This window comes from Borostomias antarcticus (assembly GCF_949987555.1).
Source record: "Borostomias antarcticus genome assembly, chromosome: 21".
NCBI classification, from domain to species: domain Eukaryota; kingdom Metazoa; phylum Chordata; class Actinopteri; order Stomiiformes; family Stomiidae; genus Borostomias; species Borostomias antarcticus.
The window spans coordinates 19,668,047-19,688,967 of NC_140254.1; the positions used below are offsets into that span (position 1 = coordinate 19,668,047).

General features: G+C 47.0%; 1 protein-coding gene across 1 annotated transcript in view; it reads right to left on the bottom strand.

Annotated features, from left to right (window-relative positions):
* cdk6 (cyclin dependent kinase 6) overlaps nucleotides 1-20,921 on the bottom strand; it is a gene marked incomplete at both ends in the record, with an annotated part of 39,172 nt that overhangs the window by 9,805 nt on the left and 8,446 nt on the right. Inside the window, 3 exon segments of the mRNA XM_084455767.1 lie at nucleotides 3,590-3,699; nucleotides 19,503-19,516; nucleotides 19,519-19,669. Coding sequence (XP_084311893.1) covers nucleotides 3,590-3,699; nucleotides 19,503-19,516; nucleotides 19,519-19,669 — 275 coding nt within the window.

Genomic DNA, 20,921 nt, shown 5'->3' on the forward strand with positions numbered 1-20,921 from the left:
TAAATATGACCAATCGATGGTCAACCAATGTGTGTGCCCAAGACAAATTTCTCACATTGTGAGACAATAAAGTGTATTCTGATTCTGATTCTGAACCACAAATGATTTAGGAGGTTGACAGAAACACGTTCCCTGACTTTCTCACAAATGACCATCCAGTACTGCAGAGGTGAACTGTCCAGGCCTTCCAAGCCGTCGGTGAAGGCCTGAGACCTCGTGAAGGCCCCACTGAAGGCCTAGGTCCAGGTCACAGGTCGCCGCTGAAGTATTAGGGGGTGCAATATCATTCACCACCCCGGTGGACAGACAGGACATCTGCAACGGAGGACAAAATGTGTCCCGTCCATCTCATCTCTCCATCCGGTCACTGACATCATCAGCTTTGTGCCAAAACATGTCCTCGCATCCTCTCCAGCACAATGGGGAGTAATCAGCTATCACACACACACACACACACTAGAGTAATACACACACTCACGCAGTACTACACACACACATTAAAATGCCTGCCCTTACTCACGCGCGCACGCACACACACACACATACACACACGCACACACTAGAGTAATACACACACTCACGCAGTACTACACACACACACACACACACACACTAGAGTAATACACACTCACGCAGTACTACACACACAAATTAAAATGCCTGCCCTCACTCACGCGCGCACACACACACACACACTAGAGTAATACACACTCACGCAGTACTACACACACAAATTAAAATGCCTGCCCTTACTCACGCGCGCGCACACACACACACACACACACACACACACACACACACACACACACACACACACACGAGTAATACACACACTCACGCAGTACTACACACACAAATTAAAATGCCTGCCCTCACTCACACGCGCGCGCACACACACACACACACACGCTCCAGCACATTCATCGACCCCCTCCCCACCTGTGGCATATCCGCAGTTGCACAGTGGGCCATGTGTCTGCTAGGGACGGTTGAAGGAGGAAACATAAATTACTGGGCGTGCGGTCGTCCTTGGCACAGGCCCCGCCTCCGGCTAGCTGCTTATCTCACACACCAGGGAGCTAGCTGGAGCTAGCCTACTCCCCCATATCCATCCATAAACACACAATAGAATCAGAAGACATGAAATCAATAATCATAATTTAAAAAATAATCAGACAAACACCGCCACCTGAGCCATAAACACAACCTGAATTGTGTAATGTAATTACGTTAATGTCGTTGGTCTCCACAGTGTGGGGAATGTGTTCAACCACCAACTGACAAATACCTACATGGGAAAACGGAATGCTGAGATGTTGCTGCAACCACAGCTGCTGTAACTGTGTGTCAGCCCTGTAATAGTTTGATAACCCAACCACAGCTAGCGTGTCAGCCCTGTAATAGTCTGATAACCCAACCACAGCTACTGTAACTGTGTGTCAGCCCTGTAATAGTTTGATAACCCAACTGACAGGAACATGGCTGCCATCAGATTGCCAGGTGTGGTATTAAAAAAAGTAAATTAAATTATTTTTTTGAAAACCCTTGTGAGTAACTGCTGGCAGATTTTTTTTTCCTGACTGCAATGAAACATTTCACAAGGGGCAGGTCAGGTCAACAGACAGTTTCAAGTTCTGGGTCTGCATGGTTCATTTTGTGGATATTCAAGTTTCATCTTTGACAACAAATAAGTAATATGAGTAGACTGTCAATCTCTGCTCTACGCAGAACATACACGACGATATAGTAAGACAGTAAACTCATTTGTAAAGCAGTAAAACTCAGTAAAGGCAGTTTGGAGAGCTGGACTTCTCAAAGATTACACAGTCAATTGGGTTCATCTGAGGGTCAATTCAATATGAACTAGTGTGTCAGTAGAGACAGTCTTGGTCTGAGACCTGGTCATGGGAACAATGACACGCCCGCTAATAGGCTAGCAACATTGACCTTTGACTGGGAAGTTAAAACCTCCTGATTTCAATGCTACTACACAAGACTGAAGACAGGCCAAAACAAATCAATCCGTCCTATATACAGCTAACAGAGGATGATCAGACCACTGATATGTAGGTCCAGAGAATTAACGCAAAGAGGGTGAGGGTGCTGTCAGCATCCATTTTGCTGGTGTGTGCGGTGTCAGGGTAGCGTTGGATCGGTGTTCGGTCTGGGACAGTGTGACAGTTGGTCCTGCTCTCAACTTGTCACACCACAGTATTGAAAACACCAACCGCCCTGGCTTTTAGTTCAACAGTGTAGGGATTGTGTGTGTGTGTGTGCGTGTGTGTGTGTGTGTGTGTGTGTGTGTGTGTGTGTGTGTGTGTGTGCGCGTGCATTTCTATGTTGTTTGGAGGTGGCTGTAGGCAGGGTAGCAGCTAAATGTGCCTCATTCACAAATGTAGTTAAGAATTTCTTAATTTCTGAAGCATTTCTTCTTAAACTCCACTTACACCGTTTCCAAGAAGATTCTGCCATTCACCAATGTTCTCACATGTGGGAACTAAGAACAGAATCTCAATCTACGAACACAGAAGAACAGTCTTAAGTAGGCTACAGACATATTAATGCGAAAGACACGCTCATTTAAAAAAAATTGTGATTGTGTTTACTTCAAATCTACAGTTGTATAACATTATACAGTTGCAATACAATAATATTTGTATAATTTATAATACCTTTTTATAATTGTTTTCAATATTTTACAAAGCGAGAGTTCTTAACAATAATATCCCCGATGCACGCTCAACTGTGTGCCCTTCTCTGGATACGCTCACTGAACGAGTAGGCTAATATCATCCCATGCATCTTACTGCTAAATATGATCGCTGGAGTCCGGCCCTTAGATTTGCACAGCTGTTTGCCACCTATAAACCACAACTATAAATACACAATTTTTGTAGGCTGTTGTATATTGTATTCTATCACTTCAATATTGTATTCCACACTGTCCTGTCTTGCTATGTTTACTGCAATGTAATGCAAATTCCTCGTAGGAGGAAGGCTACTTGGCTAAATAAAAATGGGATTTTGATCGCCTCTGCTGTCCTCTGACTTGCCAACGCACCTGACACAATCCGCCTTAACCATTATGCTAATGAACAGTTGGTGAGTCATGGGCAAGGATGACCGGAATTCATATTGAGAAGTCACATCTGAACATGTAGTTGCATGTCCTTATATGGGGGGAGTTTACCTATGCTAATTCGGTGCGTAGCCACGCACATTCAAAATGCGAAACCATGGGATTCATCATTATGAGAAGGCAGGTGCGAACTCATCTAGAAATTTATGAACACTTCCTGAATCAGGCGGGAGCCTTCTTTAGAAACGTTATTGGAAGAAATTTAAGAACGGAACTTAGGAAGATATTGGTGAATGAGGCCCATTGTTCTCTGTGCCTAATGTGTGCTGGGACCGTGGTGAACTTTAGGATTCTCAATCACCAAGCCACAGCTGGAGGCATGAAAAAACACAATTAATTTGTGCTTCTTAATTACCCCCTCATGAGACTGAGCTGTCATTTGGAGGCCATACTGTGTGTGTGTGTGTGTGTGTGTGTGTGTGTGTGTGTGTGTGCGCGTGAGGAACTCACCTCCTCCTGAACATCTCGGCGAAGATACAGCCGACGCTCCAGAGGTCGACCGGTGTGGCGTAGCTGGACTGGAGCAGCACTTCTGGAGCTCTGTACCACAACGTCACCACCTGGAGCACACACACACACACACACACACACACACACACATTGGTTGAGTGAGAGGGATAAAAGGAGAGGATATAGAGGCATAAAATCAAGCTCACACACACACACACACACCCATGAACACACACGCACAAAGAATTCAATCTGGCAGGGCAGGTCTCTGTGCCCACACCTCACCTCTCTTTCCACACCAAACCATGGGGCACCAAGTCGCTGTGTGGTGGTTGTGTGTGTGTGTGCGTGTGTGTAAGAAAGAGAGAGAGACAGAGCATGTGTGTGTGAGACAGAGAAAGTGTGTGTGTGTGCGCATGCGGTTCATGTCGTGTGAGTATTAATGTTTCATGTTTCTAAGTACATAAAGCACTTCCTCAAATCCATCCTCTAGTCATTCATCTGGCAGCCATTTTGTGTCCAAACGCTTCCCAGTTCCCAACTGCCTATTCATTTCCCCATGGGGATCTGCGTATGTAGCCTAGCTTAGCCTGTTAGCAGCCCACAGGCCAGCAGCAGCAGTGGCAGTCATTGTTAATAGCTACAGTAGGGAATGCCTCCAGACGAAACTCACTGACCCCTAGCAAGAGAGTGGACCGGTTCCAGGTGCTTTCCTTCTCCAGCTTTTTCCTACAGCGCTTGGCTGAACGCCTCCCCGGGCTAGGCTTTCTGCTTATCTATCTCCCACAGTAGAGCGAAGGAGAGCAATGTTTGTAAGCAGCACTGGAATGTGGGATGCGTAGTCTTAGTATAAACTACATTAGAGTGCTCCCAAAGCCGCACTTTGAAGTTGCCTTATAGTGTTACTTTTAGTTTTACTGGGCAAGTTAGCCCAAGTTAGCCCCGTTTTAATGTACAATAACAGCCTGGTAAGAGTCAAAAGGCCTGCTGTAGGGAGGCCTACTGTAGGGGTTGGGCTGAAAACAAAATGGAGTACAAAACTGACAAACTCGGGCATACAAAGACACTGTCAGCAGAAAATAAACTTCAGATAAGAACAGCAACAACAAACAGACACAGCAAGAGTAGACCCCACAAACGACGTGACCACAAACGGCAAAGACTAATCAAGGTTTAACATTTCACGGTCCTTCATCCTGTAACCTTGCAGGTGTAATAGGCTACCCTCTTGCGAGCGATTACACTTCACAAAACAATATCTGGGTAAACACCATGCAGTAGAATAGCATTTGCAAGTGCAAAAGAACCTGTGCTGCACGTGACAATTTCCACTCATGCCTGTATCCACAGCTGGAGAACTCTGAATGGTAAATGGTAAATGGACTGCACTTATATAGCGCTTTTCCACCTTAGCGGCACTCAAAGCGCTTTACAATGGCCTCTTATTCACTCATTCACACACACATTCACACACCAATGGCGGTAGCTGCCATGCAAGGTGCCAACCTGCTCATTGGGAGCAATTTGGGGTTAGGTGTCTTGCTCAAGGACACTTCGACATGTGGACAGTCGGAGCTGGGATTCGAACCACTGACCCTTCAATCATTGAACGACCCGCTCTACCAACTGAGCTACAGCCACCCTGAAGCTATATGTTGCCTTCATGTCTGCTAGCAACGAGTAGGCTAATGCTCACTTGAGTGCTAAATGTGAACTTTGACCCTGGCTAATGTAGCCTACAGCAATGCACATGGTGTCTCACCTCACCAGAGGGTGTATCAGTGCGGCATAGACAAGGGCAAGAAGCAGCTTTGCTTGATTAGGCCCATTTACACTTCATACACTTATCCAAATAGTAGTCAGACGCGAATTCTAAGAATAACTTAGGTAAACTCAATTATTGAACAGACTATTATAACATTCCTTTATGCAGACGTTCACTAGTGTCAAGCTTTGAAGAGTTTGATTTGGTCTTTTTTTGTCACATTTCTCAGAACTGACTGGTCAGCTGCTATTTTTACATGCAAGCGGGGGGGGCGGGGGGGCATATTTGCAGATGTGACACGTTCTTGTTTTGTTCTTCCTGGTTTAGTGGAAATGAAGAGGAAGTCAATGCCGAGAAAGGGGTTAGCTGCCGCCACATGACTTGAGATGAGATGCACATGACTCATTCTAAAAAAGGACCCATCAGCCCCGGCCATTGACGATTTTACAGCAGCGAAGCGCTGCAGCTACAGAGTGGTCAGCTGACTGGAGAGAACCATGAATGGAACTAGCCGCCACAGTGGGCAAGCCTGCGGGCCAGATCCCAAAATGTCCACACGTCATCTCGGAAACCTCACGAATGCGTCTTATCCTATTCTCATTGTGTAGCCTCTTTCCTCTGAAAGCACTCCTTTACTCATCTAACCTTGACATCTAACCGAGCCGTGTCAACCGATGTTTACTGGGTTGACTGGCTGAATGAACGAATGACCTACATGATGATTACGCGACCCCTTCGGGGTCACACTCCCAAAATCTCCCATGGTTCTGAGGTCTACGACGTGACGGGCAACAGTTCGTCCGATCACAACGTGGCACAGATGCGCGTGCGAGATACGGCCCACACTAGCGAGCAGAGAAAGGCGCCGACATGCGTGTGACTGTTATCACGTTGCGTCTTTGTTTCAAACCGACGGCATAGAAAATAGACACCGGGGCGCACGCAGACTTCTAGGAAGAACCACAGTGGTGCTAAACTGATGCAACAGCCAAGGGGTATATCCGCTCAATGCAGCGTTATTTGAAGGTTTTACCACAAATTCACCACACGCACGCACACACACACACACACACACGCACACACACGCACACACACGCACACACACGCACACACACACACACAGCCTTAGTTGCAGTAGAGCCGTGTTGCCATGCAGAAATGCTCTGAAATCTAAGTGTACTGCCAACAGCCACTTATAACGCCCTTGTTAGGATAGGTTAGTGCACTAGACACTACACTTCCCAGAAGCACATCTCATTTGGAGAGAGTCACGTTTCCCCCTCCCGTTTTATTTATTCTCACAGCAAAACCTGAATAATCAGCCAGAGAAGAGCGGACAGTCCATCCGACAGAGTTGACCCAACCCGATGTCGTGCCCCCCTTTGACTCCGGCGTGATCCCCAGTCCACCCGCTGTTCTGACATGCACCCTACGTTGCACGGTGGCTCAGTGGTTAGCACTGTCGCCTCCCAGCAAGAAGGTCCTGGGTTCGAATCCCGGTCATTCCAGGTCCTTTCTGTGTGGAGTTTGCATGTTCTCCCCGTGCCTGCGTGGGTTACCTCCGGGTACTCCGGCTTCCCCCACCATCATAAAGACATGCAACGTACAATATATAAATCTAACTTGATTGATTGATTGGTTCTCACATGTCCAGTGCATACACTCAGATTGCACCTGGTTATCTAGGGTAGCATGTAAACCCCTAGACTTTGAGTGCTTTGTTGTATAGCCCCGGTAGCTGAGACGTAACACCCCTGATTGGTCGATTCTAGAGCTGCAGCCTAGAGAGAGCCAATAGGGGGCCAATGGACCAAGCCCAGCACTAAAAGGCTATGCCTCAAGCCATTAGTCAGTTGAAGAGGTGTGTGTTAGAGATGACCTCATTACAACACTCAGGTCAACAGGTCTTTGGAGTACCTCAACCACCATCACTGACCTTATCGTTGATGTCATCGCTGCATTAGATGGCTGACTAATGTAACGCAATGTGTATGTTAGCGTTACTAGCAAGCTAGACTAAAATAACACTTACTTAGCTCTGCCTCTCAGCTAACAAAGCAGAAAAGCTAGCAAACTAATGTTAATAGCCTAGGAATCACCTTTCTGAATAGGGCATGTTTCAACACAATTCTGGTCAGGCAGGTGATTGGCAAGTGATTGGATGATATCTGTCTATCAAGGTCTAATAGTCCTGTCACATGCTGTCGTCACACCTAAACCACGCCCCTAGCTGCCAGTAGCAGGATGCTGATTGGCTCGACCAAATTCTGTTTGGGCCCAAAATGGATCTCTGTGGAGATTGTCCACACTGATGTGTGGAGAGAAACGTACTGTAACGTGAGCTGACAAGATCAGGATGGTCTCACAAGACTAAGCAGCATGCGTGAAAAATGTATGTGTTCATGTGGGTTTCACAAACTATATAGAATTTGATCAAAACATGCCTGAACCACAGACTGAGTCAAAACCAAGGCTGTTCACTGGAAAACAGCTACGGATGTTGGCCTCAAGATACAGAACTTTTCAGAGATACTGTGAATGAAATTCAAGTCTCACCAAAGTGTTCTGTTTTCCTACTTGACTGTTGTTCTAACTTTGTAGTTCGTTCTCATAGATCAGTCTGTTAAAACTACAAATTCTTCCTGTGTGACACTTCCCTGTCCTCTTCATCCTGAAACTATGTCACTTCCTTTTTAACTGTATAACCTATCGACCTCGTCCACATCTGACTCACTCTGCCCGGATTCACTTCCTGTGCTCGAGTCCGACTCTGCAGAATCATAACAGAATAAAACTATTGCCTTTGTTTAAAACCAGCTTGACCGACCACTCAGCGTGTTCTTTGAAATCTAAACTAAACCAAGTAAGGTTTTTCCTTTACAATACCATTTTTTAAGAATAATTTGCTTCTCTTGTATCACTAGGTAATAAAGTTGTAATCCCAAAATAAAAGGGTCACTCCTGTGGCCCTCCAGGGCCCCTAAGAAGGCCCTCATACCGCATATAGTAAGAAATAATTCGGTATTCATGTCAACAGTCCATACACAGAATGTACTGTATTCCACATGCCAGGACATTTTAAAACTCCCAAGCCTCACACAGCCATGCTTACTTGGCAATACGCTGTACATTATTCTTTTCTAGGTAAACAAGCTGCTGTCAGTGCTTATTAATTCCTAATAATCCTACTCAAACTTCACACAGACCTCCTCCCTTCGTTCTTGTGTCTATAAAATAGTTTTTCATCTCTCCCTCGCTATAATTCATCCGTGTGACGGTGTCTGTAAAACACATGTCTCACTCTATAAGCAGTGAAGCTTATTCACCACAGCCCTACTGTCTATAACATACATTCCTATGTCTCTCTTAATATAACATAACGTGCACACACACGCACACACACACACACACACACACCCTCTCTCTCTCTCACGCTCACACACACGTACACACGCACACACACACGCGCTTCGCTCTCGCCATAAAACACTCTCACCTTCATAGATTGGGCTGCACAAGCCAAACACCTAAACACCAAACACATGGCTAAATAAAACCGCTCACACTTTACAATAAGGGTCACAAAAAACATTAGTTGACTGTTAACTAATGCTTATTTAGGGTTAGGTTACTAATGTTAATTAATACCTTAGTTAAGGTTAGGGTTAGGTGTTAACCTAACCTTAGTTAACATAAATAACATTAGTAAATGGTTAATAGAGACATTAGTTAACTGTTACTTAATGCTTAATAATGCATTAACTAATGCTTATGAATGTACCCTTATTGTAAAGTGTTACCATAAAACGATAGATCAATATACAATCACAATGATCTGATAAATGGTAAATGGACTGCACTTATATAGCGCTTTTCCACCTTAGCGGCACTCAAAGCGCTTTACAATGGCCTCTCATTCACCCATTCACACACACATTCACACACCAATGGCGGTAGCTGCCATGCAAGGTGCTAACCTGCTCATTGGGAGCAATTTTGGGGTTAGGTATCTTGCTCAAGTACACTTTACATGTCCACATGTGGACAGTCGGAGCTGGGATTCGAACCACTGACCCTTCGATCATTGAACGAACCGCTCTACCAACTGAGCTACAGCCGCCCGCTGTGATCTGGACTTCTGGAGTGGAAAAGAGCCTGACCCCCCCAGTCATAATACCCTTTACTTTCCCTCCCTTCTACCGTACCCTCTTTTCTTTTCTCTGCTTTCCATGGCATGCCTAAAGGAGCGGACCGGTCATAATAGGATTTGATCTCCTTAAACTAGTCACCTACGCTAGATTCTCTACCCAGCATTCCTAGCAACGGCTGCCATGTAAACAGGAAGAAGACAGACCGTTGGCGTAGGCTGTGCAAAGAGGGTTAAAACGAAAATAATAACTACTGGAAATTATTTGAAACTAACCAGGGCGAGTTTGTCGGCACAACAAGGGAACAATTTAAAAATAAGTTTTGAAGCCATCACATTAAACTTTTGAAATGTAAGTAAAACGTGAAAATGCAAATATCTTTTAGCGTGAGCTTTACTTCAGAAAATGGAGTGCGGTAATGTGATAAACGTTGGGCGAGTAGTTTTAGGAGATCACATCATATTTAGACCGGTATGGTCGTTTAACTCTCTCTCCTTCTCCTTTTCTGTTCTCTCTCTCCCCCCCCCCCCCCCCATCACCCTCGACCCCCCGTCCACCCACTTTCTCACACTCCCTCCCACTGCCGTTCTCCTCCTCCCTCTCTCCCTCCCTCCCACTGCCGTTCTCCTCCTCCCTCTATCTCCCCTCTTTCCCACTTCTACGCAGGCCAGGTCAGAGGGGCGACAGGCAGACAGAGAGAGAGAGAGAGAGAGCGAGAGAGAGAGAGGGAGAGAGAGAGAGAGAGAGAGGGAGAGAGAGAGAGAGAGAGAGAGAGAGAGAGAGAGAGAGGCAGGCAGACAGACAGATACACACACAGGCTTGTCTGGAGCTGCCTGCCTGGTAACAGAAGGTGAGGAGGAGGAGGAGGAGGAGGAGGAGGAGGAGGAGGAGGAGGAGGAGGAGGAGGAGGAGGAGGTCAGATAAAGCCAGCGCGTCTGACTTCAGATTAAAGGACAACATTCTGGGCATTCCTTTCTGATGAGAGCATCTCCCCCGGCGGGTCCCAGTCCGGCTGCTGGGTGGAGGGGGGGCGGACACCCCCCCCCCCCCCAGGCGAACCTCCAAACCCCACTGACCCCCAACATCCGCCTCAGCCTCTCAGCCCCTCTGCCTTTCCTGCCCCCCCCCCCCCAACGCTCAGACCACCACTGTAGCTGTACTGTACAGTAGGACGGAAGGGGGGGGGGGGCAGTGTGTGTGTGTGTATGTGTGTGTGTGTGTGTGTGTGTGTGTGTGATGAGGGGCGAGGGGAACTGTTCAGGGTGACGTGCATGCATGCACTCCCGCGCACACACGCATTCTCACAGACGGACACACACACACACACACACACACACACACACACATGACCCAGCGACGTCCGCCTTTGGATTTCCCCTCCTCCTGGAAATAAAACAAAAGAGGGACAAGGCACACAAAGTCTGCATGTGTGTGTGTGTGTGTGTGTGTGTGTGTGAGGCTGGGCTGGACTGGTGGGCTTGGCTGAGGGCCCGTGTTTACATTCCCCTTCTCTGAGGACGGGAGGATGAAAGAAAGACCCCCTTCAACACACACACGCACACACACACACACCCACGCACGCACACACACACACCCACGCACATACCCACACCACTTCGGCCGCATTCTTCTCACCAGCGGGGCCCCTTGGACACCTTTAAAGGGGCCGGTCCAGTCCTGCAGATCTGGGACCAAGTGGGGTTAAAATGGCTCCTGTAGCAAAGACCTGAGTTCACGCATTAGCATTAGCAATTAGCAATTAGCATTAGCAATTAGCATCTGTATAGAGAGGGGAAGGAGATATAGGTACTACTGTGCACTACTGAGCCACATGCATTACCCTGTATAGTAACGACTCTGGTCACATGTATGCACTCCCAATCTTATTTCCACATGAAAAGTAAAGGAAGGTCCTTAACTGCAAAATGAAGTCTACCTAACCGAATCTCCTCTGGAGCAGAGCTAAAGACTTCATATGGCGGGGTCAACTACTGCTCACATCCATGAATGAACACGAGGGAGAGAGGGCTACGGTGTTCAGTGCTAATAAGAAAAACTCTGAGCTCTTTGGAACAAAAGGGGTAAAACTTAGAAGCATGAAAAAAGGCAGGTCCAAGGTAGCTCTTCGATTAAATATAAAAACCCTTTATTGTAAAATAGCTAACACCAACATGTCACCCTGAAGAAGACCGTTTGGCCCGAAACATATTGGTGGCAGCCATTTTATAATAAAGGCTTTTAATATTTAATCGAAGAGCTGCCTTGGACCTGCCTTTTTTCATACTGCTAACATCCGCTCCCTCTCTCTCTCTCTCTCTCTCTCTCTCCGTAATCTGTGTGAAACTATGCGCTCAGAGGCTGGATGAGAACTCTCTCCCTCCGGCGCGGCGGCGTCTCCAGAGACCAGCCATTCTTAGGTCCCAGCAATCTGCTCAGCTGTAAACGGCATCGGTTCCAGACCCGGAGACTCACTTCCCCTTCAGTAACGCCACCCCCAATCCTACCATTTCTTTACCAAAAACAAAATCAACACAAATAAAAAAAAGCCAAATGTACACGTCCGAAACAAAACTCCACCGGGCCGAGAAAGGGAGAGAGGGAGAGAGAGAGGCCTGCGAGAGAGCGGTACCGTAGCGTACATCAGGGGGAACATACGCCGTAGCACAGCACAAAAACTGTGTACAGTAAAGGCCCCCAGAGGAAAAAGAAAAAAAGGCACCACAACTGTTGCCAAAGTATGCACAGCGCCGAGGAATGCGGAGTGGGGCCCTGGGCGAGCGAAACAAAGACGGCACAGTCAAGTCCCCCTCTCTCCCCAGCGCTACCACATCCGCACATCATTAGTCGGAAAATTCCTGATATATGCTGTCATTTTTTTCGCTCTCTTCAACCCCCCCCCCCCTCCCGCCCCCTCTCTCTCTCTCTCTCTTTGCTGGTACAGGCCAGGTTTTAGTATCCAGATGCTGTTAACCCCCCCCCTCACACACACACCTCACCACCAACACCACCAACACCAACACCACCCCTCTCCCCCTCCTGCCCCCCATAACTCCCCCTTTTCCCCACCTGGCGAGTTGCCAAAGCCCGGTCAACAGTGAATACAGACGGGGCTTGACGCGCAGGAGTGCAGTGGGCTAAAGGTATAGATCTGTGGGTCAAACTGGATGACTGACTGACTGACTGACTGGATGACTGGCTGACTGACTGACTGACTGACTGACTGACTGACTGACTGACTGACTGACTGACTGACTGGCTGACTGGCTGACTGGCTGGCTGACTGACTGACTGACTGACTGACTGACTGACTGACTGACTGACTGGCTGGCTGACTGACTGGATGACTGGATGACTGGATGACTGGATGACTGACTGGCTGACTGGCTGACTGACTGACTGGCTGACTGGCTGACTGACTGGCTGACTGACTGACTGACTGACTGACTGACTGACTGACTGACTGACTGGATGACTGACTGACTGACTGACTAACTGACTGGCTGACTGACTGACTGGATGACTGACTGGCTGGATGACTGACTGACTGACTGACTGACTGACTGGCTGACTTGCTGACTGGCTGACTGACTGACTGACTGGATGACTGACTGACTGGATGACTGACTGACTGACTGACTGACTGACTGACTGACTGACTGACTGACTGACTGACTGACTGACTGGATGACTGACTGACTGGCGGTGGTGGAGGTTACACAGGAAAAGCCAAATAAGACCTTCACTGTGCATTGTGCTCCATCGCTGGTGTGAGGGGTGTGCGTGTGTGTGTATACTGTACATGCTTGTGTACAGTATGTGTATGTCTATGTGTGTCTGTGACCCTTCCTGAGTGTGTGTGTGTGTGTGTGTGTGTGTGTCTCCTTGGCTGCTGAAGTTAGAGCACAGAGGGACTTTTCCCCTTTTTTTCCCAGAGACCCATTTGAGGAAATATCTAAACATTCCCAGAGTGTGCCGCACGTGCTCTTGTGCGTGCCTCTCTCTCTCCCTCTCTCTCTCCCTCTCTCTCCCCCTCTCTCTCCCTCTCTCTCTCCCTCTCTCTCTCTCCCTCTCTCTCTTCCTCTCTCTCTCCCTCTCTCTCTCCCTCTCTCTCTCTCTCTTCCGTTTGTCTGTCTGTCCAGAGTGGGAGCAAACTGTCTGGCAGGACACAACAGAATGGATTCAGAAAAGCTGCCATGAAGTTCATCCTTGGCGCCATAGCTGACCAGTTCATATCAAGGCTCTTCTCTGTCCTGGATTCTCACAGGTCTATACTGCTAGCAGGCTGATGTTAGCGGTTTTGGGACGAACATCAAAGGAAGCACAGCTGCTGCACAGCACTGGATCAGGGCCGGCCGTTTGGAGGAAGAGAAAGGAGACAAATGGCAAATACATGAGGGCCTCTTTAAAACTTCTTTAAAAATCTTTAAAATCATGTGTCTGAAGTCCAAACAGTACAACGCCTGAGTAGATGTTAGCATGTTTATTCTGCATCACCCAGGGTTTGAACTCGCAACCATAGACACCAAGGGAAGGTCATGTTCTTGTTGAGCCGAGTGAGAAACTGGCAGTTTGACCTAAAAAAAAGAAAGTATAAATGTCACAGCTAGATATTGACACCACGGGAATCCTGCATGAACATTAGTAGGCCGACATACTGTGATGGGAATGAGTTGTGGGTCTCAGTGTGGACTGAGCATGGATTCACTGATTGACTGAAATTGATGAAGTGATTCAAGTTCGGGCGACATCTAGAACCCTGAGGTCCTCCTCCGAGACTCTTAACAGTCCCTAGATCGAGACTTAAGACCAAGGGTGACCGAGCTTTTGCGGTGGCTGGCCCAAAGCTCTGGAACAGCCTCCCTCCACACATTAGACGCACACAGAACCTAGGGCTCTTTAAGTCTCAGCTCAAAACGCACTTGTTTTCACTGGCTTTTGAGGCCTGATAGCCTACAGTACATCCCTCGTCCTGTTTTGTGTCCTGTCCTTTTATTATTCTGTGATTATGTGCACTTTATTCTGTTTTTTGTTTTAGTTTATTTTATATATTGTACAGCACTTTGGTGCAACTTCGGTTGATTTTAAACGTGCTTTACAAATAAAGTTGACCTTGACCTTATGAATTGAACACAGGTGGGAGTGGGATTGATTGAGATGTAAGCTGACAAAAGACTGGTCAGGGGAAGAGATGCAAACCAGAAGAAACAGTAACAGCTACAAATTAAAAATAATGTTTAAAAAAATCATGTCACAGCTCAGTGCCTGAGAATGTTTTATTCTGCATCCCCCTGGGCTTGAACTCTTGTTGAACTACCTGCCATGTGAGAACTATGACTATTAAACTTCACAATCACAAGGGTTGATTGTAAATGTCCCAGGTGCATGTAACATGGAGGTTTCAGCAGCTTCCACAAAATGTTTGTTAAAGGCACCATGAGGGCAAAAACCAAAACCAAGGTACACATCCAACAAGTGGAGAATGAAAGACCAAGCTGACAAGTTTACAAACAGACACAGGAACCACCAGGGACAAACACAGCTACAGAAAATGATGAACAGACAAAGAAGAAGATGGGAGCTACATGTAGGCTATATATACACAGACTAACAAGACAGGTGGAAACCAATCAAACAATCAGTGGCACAGGACTCTCTAGAATGGACTCTACCTGTACCGACACTTAAAAGTATAATTTTTTGTGTCTTATTTTACCAGTTCCAGGTGTGAGTACATGGAGAAAATGAAGATAGTTGTCACTATGGTAGAAGCTAAAACTAACTAACTAATTAACTAACTAACTAAAAATGTTAAGAGTAGTCCGAATCGGATTCACAATCAATATCTCGCAGGATCACGATAATCCATTTAAATAAGAGTCTATTAAAGTTAGTTGGTTTTTCCCACATGTTACAGCTCAGATCTGAACTGAAAGCAAAAGTCATAACAGGATATTCAAATAATACCCAGATTGAATCCAATTTGATTGTCTTGAAAGCAATGCGACATATTTGGGACAGTTCAAGGGACAATCCCCACCGTCCCACTCTCCTATCAACTTTCCCCACACTAACAACATGACCTACGACCTGAGCTTCTGATCCACATCGTATCCACCGTCAGAAACCCTAAAATGGCAGTTGGTGTTTATTGATCATCAGCCACAGTGACCTGCAGTATAAGGAGTAGTGATGTTACGACTGTAAGAAGTTCACGATCATGATTAGAGTGACCAAAATGATCATGGTTATCAGTATTATCGCGGTATTGTAAAATGTGCTGAAAACTTTCTAAAACTACTGATACACACACTGAAATCATTTCACTAAGTTTTATATTGAAAACCACAAACACAATTAGCAGCACTATGCACTTTTTTTTGCATAAAAATTAAAATAATGCGTCATGGAAACTGTTGCTAACTTTGGTTGATGCTGGACAGTATTTACAGTGAGTTTATCAAAGCGTGGAAATCAAACATGGTTTTAATGATAATTTGATCACGATAAATGTTATCAAATTTCATCGCGGTTTATCATTATACCGGTTATCGTTACATCCCTAGGAGGTTCAGTGAAGACCGTTACAAGGCCGTTCCTCCCCCTGGACTGAGCATGCATGCGAGGGACCATGTATGTGGTCCAACATGAGGGATTCATTCCATCGACAGGGGGGAGGAAGCAGCAGGACCCATGAGGACTTCTATGGCAACCAGTTGTTTTGGGGGTGTGGCACACTGCCCAACACTCACAGGAAAAGGGAGTTTAAAGAGAGGAAATATCTTTATGGCTCGACACAAAAAAAGTCTTACAAAGCCCCATCTTCTCTCGTGTAGATTTAGATCAGCAAAACATGTTGTCGTAGTGGTTGTCCTAGCACATGATTTTATATGGCTTAGTCTCAAGGCAATCTGGAAGCCAGTTATTCTTATGCTTTAGTCGAAAATCAATTATTTGATATGCTCTCCATTAATCCAGTATTTGGTGGATATGAATGTCGTGCTGATGTTGGTGGATATGAATATGATGATAACGATGTCATGTTTAATTTGCATGTCATTTGCATGCTCATAGTAGTTTTCGGGTTGCAGAAACCGCTAGGCCTATATCTAATTATCTATCAAGTTCTTACACACCAAATAATGATGTTTACATCCTATGCATGAGGGGTGAGGTGCGGGGGCGGAGGGGTTAGGAGGAGGGGTGAGGGGTGAGGAGGAGGGTTGGGTGGGGAGGGGCGGAGGGGTTAGGAGGAGGGTTGGGTGGGGAGGGGTGAGGGGTGAGGAGGAGGGTTGGGTGGGGAGGGGTGAGGGGTGAGGAGGAGGGTTGGGTGGGGAGGGGTGAGGAGGAGGGTTGGGTGGGGAGGGGTGAGGGGTGAGGAGGAGGGTTGGGTGGGGAGGGGTGAGGGGTGAGGAGGAGGGTTGGGTGGGAGATATCTGGAAGAACTGGCAGGGAGGCGTCTGAGCTAGTCCCCCCATAGCGCACACGCGCACACACACACACACACACACACACACACACACACACACACACACAGTGACACTGACACAGATATACTGACACTAACATAAATAGGCGCAAACACATGTACAAATGCACAGAAAACAACACATACAGACACACATAGAATCACACACACACACACACTCACACACACACACTCAATAATAAACAACATATAAAAGGAGAAGTTCTCACGTCTTGCCAACTACCAGCCCTGGTGTCGACTACCCTGAGTTTCACTTAATGACACTCAAAACCCCCAAATGTTTATATTGACGCCATATGCAAATCCAGCGCCCATATACTCATTCTAAAAGCTGTAACTGAATTCCACTGATTCATAGAGAGAGAAAGCAGTCATATTTCCTTCAGAAGTACACTTTCACATCTTTAGTTTGGGATGGATCCAGCCCTAGACATGTAAATGTAAAAGGTCTGCTCCACTGCCCCTTGTGCCGGTAACGGTGGTTCTTTATGACTATGTTATGACAACGTTGCCGTTACGAGCACACACACACACACACACGCACACACACACACGCGCACACACACACACACACACAAACACCACTGTTGGGTAGTGTTCGTTATCATTTGACAGCAAGGGGAAGACCCGTGTGTGTGTGTGTGTGTGTGTGTGGTGCTGTTTGTTGTGTAGAGAGCACAGCGACTGTGTGTTGGTCTTTATCAGCGGCAGAGGAAACACAGCTTGGAGGGAGCAGGGGGGGGTGGGGGGGTAGACAGGGGGATTCCAGAAACACAACAGTCATCTGGAACTGGATATCCCGTGCTCACGTTGCACGCTCACGTTGCACGCGCGCACACACGCACAGAAATGTGTGCAAACAAGGAAACGCGTGTGTGTGTGTGTGTTTGTATGTGTGTGTGTGTTTGGGTGGGTGGGTGGGGAGGGCATTTGAGTCACTTCAGTATCTTTCTCACTGGAGCCTAAGGTGGATTCCCAGGTGAATTAGTCAAAGGCGTAAATGCCTTTGTAAAGACGCGGTCCAGCCCCTCCCTGTCATAAAAGAAGTGAAACGGCGATTGTAGAGAGCCAATAAGATCCCAGAGGCCTCGTGACCGCTGGCGTGAACAGGCAGACAGACGGTAATGCTACCAACCTGATGCAACGGAGAGTTAACGACCGGTTATTAGTGGTTAACAGAGGGTTAATGAACTCTAAAAATACAGGGGACCCTATTCTGAGGTAATGTCGTTTGGTCGGTGTGATCGGAAAAAGATGGGTGTTCAAACATGGGAAAGACACAACTGTGCCTCCATTTCCTACGGACAGCGTTGTTTAAACGTGGAAACGTGCGACGGGCGGACCAGGATAAGAAGGAGACCCCTCTTCGGTTAATGGCGCTCGGTTGAAGATATTCGTTCACACGTATCGGTTATATCCGTCCGCAAACGGACCGTGTCCCGAAGCGAAAAACAGAGGGCGCTCAGAGCTCCTCCCTTATCTGTGGTCATCAGACCCGAGCAGCATCAAAGGGCTGATGAAGTGCGCGAGAGAAAGCGAAGAGGGGTGCGTATCTCCCTCCGCGTCCATCTCGCGTCCACTTTGGGATTCCTCCGACGGGCGACTGGGCCCCCCGACTTTCTCCTCAACATACTGTACCCCTATCGCTTACACTGGACTGCCCCGCTGCCTTAAGTGCCCGGTACATTACATTAGCAGCTTTTCATGTCTTGTCTCTTGGGAAGATGGGCCATGTGTGTGTGTGTGTGTCTGTGTGTGTGTGTTTTATCAGTCTGTCACACTTGTCATCTCCACATGAGGGTTCATACCCCCATCCACACACCAAATCAGAATTATGACCTTTTACCCAGAATCTTATCTGTCACCATGTGTGTGTGTGTGTGTGTGTGTGTGTGTGTGTGTGTGTGTGTGTGTGTGTGTGTGTGTGTGTGTGTCTCACTTGTGGATCAGTTCAGTGAAACAGAAAGCGTGAGGAAATAATGAAACAAGAGAACGCCGATTGATTACGGGGTGGAAAATGAGATCGAGATAGACTGACGATAGAGAGAGAGACGGAGGAAGAGAGAGAGAAATAGTGAGAGAGAGAGAGAGAGAGAGAGAGAGAGAGAGAGAGAGAGAGACGGAGAGAGAGAGAGAGAGAGTGAGATCAGGTTTCAGAGGAAGGGCCTGAAGCAAGTCTTTTGTCCCAGGTGAACAAGTCTTTTGTATTTAGGGACTTTGGGAGATAAGCGCCTATCAAGGATTCTTTACATTGAAGAATCCCACACAGATTAATGTAGCTGCAATCTCTACAAGCCTCATGTAAGAGGAGATCAAACAGGCTGAATGAAAAGAGAACAACATTACTAATATAGTGTTTCTACGCTATTATATGGAGTTCCCTACCGAAAGCCAAGTTGTGTTTTCGTTATTGTTCTCGATCAAGCTCGCATACCGTCACAGAACCAAAAGAATAATCCTCCCAAAAATACGCCAAGCTCAGGCGACGGACAGACGCTTATTATGGATGCTCACCACCGAGGTCAGCGCATCTGGAAGCTGTAGATTCTGGCCAGTCCGAAGTCGGCCAGCTTGATCTGCCCGCCGCTGGTCACCAGGATGTTCTGGGGTTTCAGGTCGCGGTGGACCACGCGGTGCGAGTGCAGGAAGTCCAGCCCCTGCAGCAGCTGGTACATCATATCCTGTGAGAGGGAGGAGACTTGTGATTGCTACATCATATCCTGTGAGAGGGAGGAGACTTGTGATTGGCTACATCATATCCTGTGAGAGGGGAGGAGACTTGTGATTGGCTACATCATATCCTGTGAGAGGGGAGGAGACTTGTGATTGGCTACATCATATCCTGTGAGAGGGGAGGAGACTTGTGATTGCTACATCATATCCTGTGAGAGGAGAGGAGACTTGTGATTGGCTACATCATATCCTGTGAGAGGGGAGGAGACTTGTGATTGCTACATCATATCCTGTGAGAGGAGAGGAGACTTGTGATTGGCTACATCATATCCTGTGAGAGGAGAGGAGACTTGTGATTGGCTACATCATATCCTGTGAGAGGGGAGGAGACTTGTGATTGGCTACATCATATCCTGTGAGAGGAGAGGAGACTTGTGATTGGCTACATCATATCCTGTGAGAGGAGAGGAGACTTGTGATTGGCTACATCATATCCTGTGAGAGGGGAGGAGACTTGTGATTGGCTACATCATATCTGTGAGAGGGGAGGAGACTTGTGATTGGCTACATCCTATCCTCTGAGAGGGGAGGAGACTTGTGATTGGCTACAACATATCCTGTGGATTGGAACTGCATTTTATATTCCAGGTTGCCTTTTTAACACCTGGCCAGGGGCAGCAGATGAAAACTAGCCTCTTGGCTAATTCTGGCTCATTTATGATTTATTTGTACCCATGATTTAGTATCTTTTAATGTGCATTGTCCCTGACAAATAAACCAATAAAATAAATAAATAAAAACACGTGGAGAGAGATCGGAGAGACCGAGATGGACATTCTCGACGCACAATGGCGGAGAGATCGGAGTTTTAGCGACATCGTACACTGACGGCACACTGCAGGTAGATTGCATGTGCTGTTGGATCTCATTGTTATTGACAGGTAAATATTCATATTATAATATTCTCCCAGCATGTACCCAGAGGCCGACAGGAAGGATATGTACCATCGCATAAACAGGCTACCGAACAAAAACCGTAGCACGCCTAAGATGAACGGACACAAATGAATGAAAACCTCAATGAAGTCCCAAACGATTCAGAGAGAAGTGAAATCTCCATGACCGCGTGGTGGTGGGAGAAAGAGGCCTCATGACCCTTTAAAAAGCCCTGAGTGTGGCAGATGTTTGATAACTGACACGAGGACAAGAGAGAGAGAGAGAGAGAGAGAGAGAGGAAGAGGGAGAGAGGGGGGGGGGGGG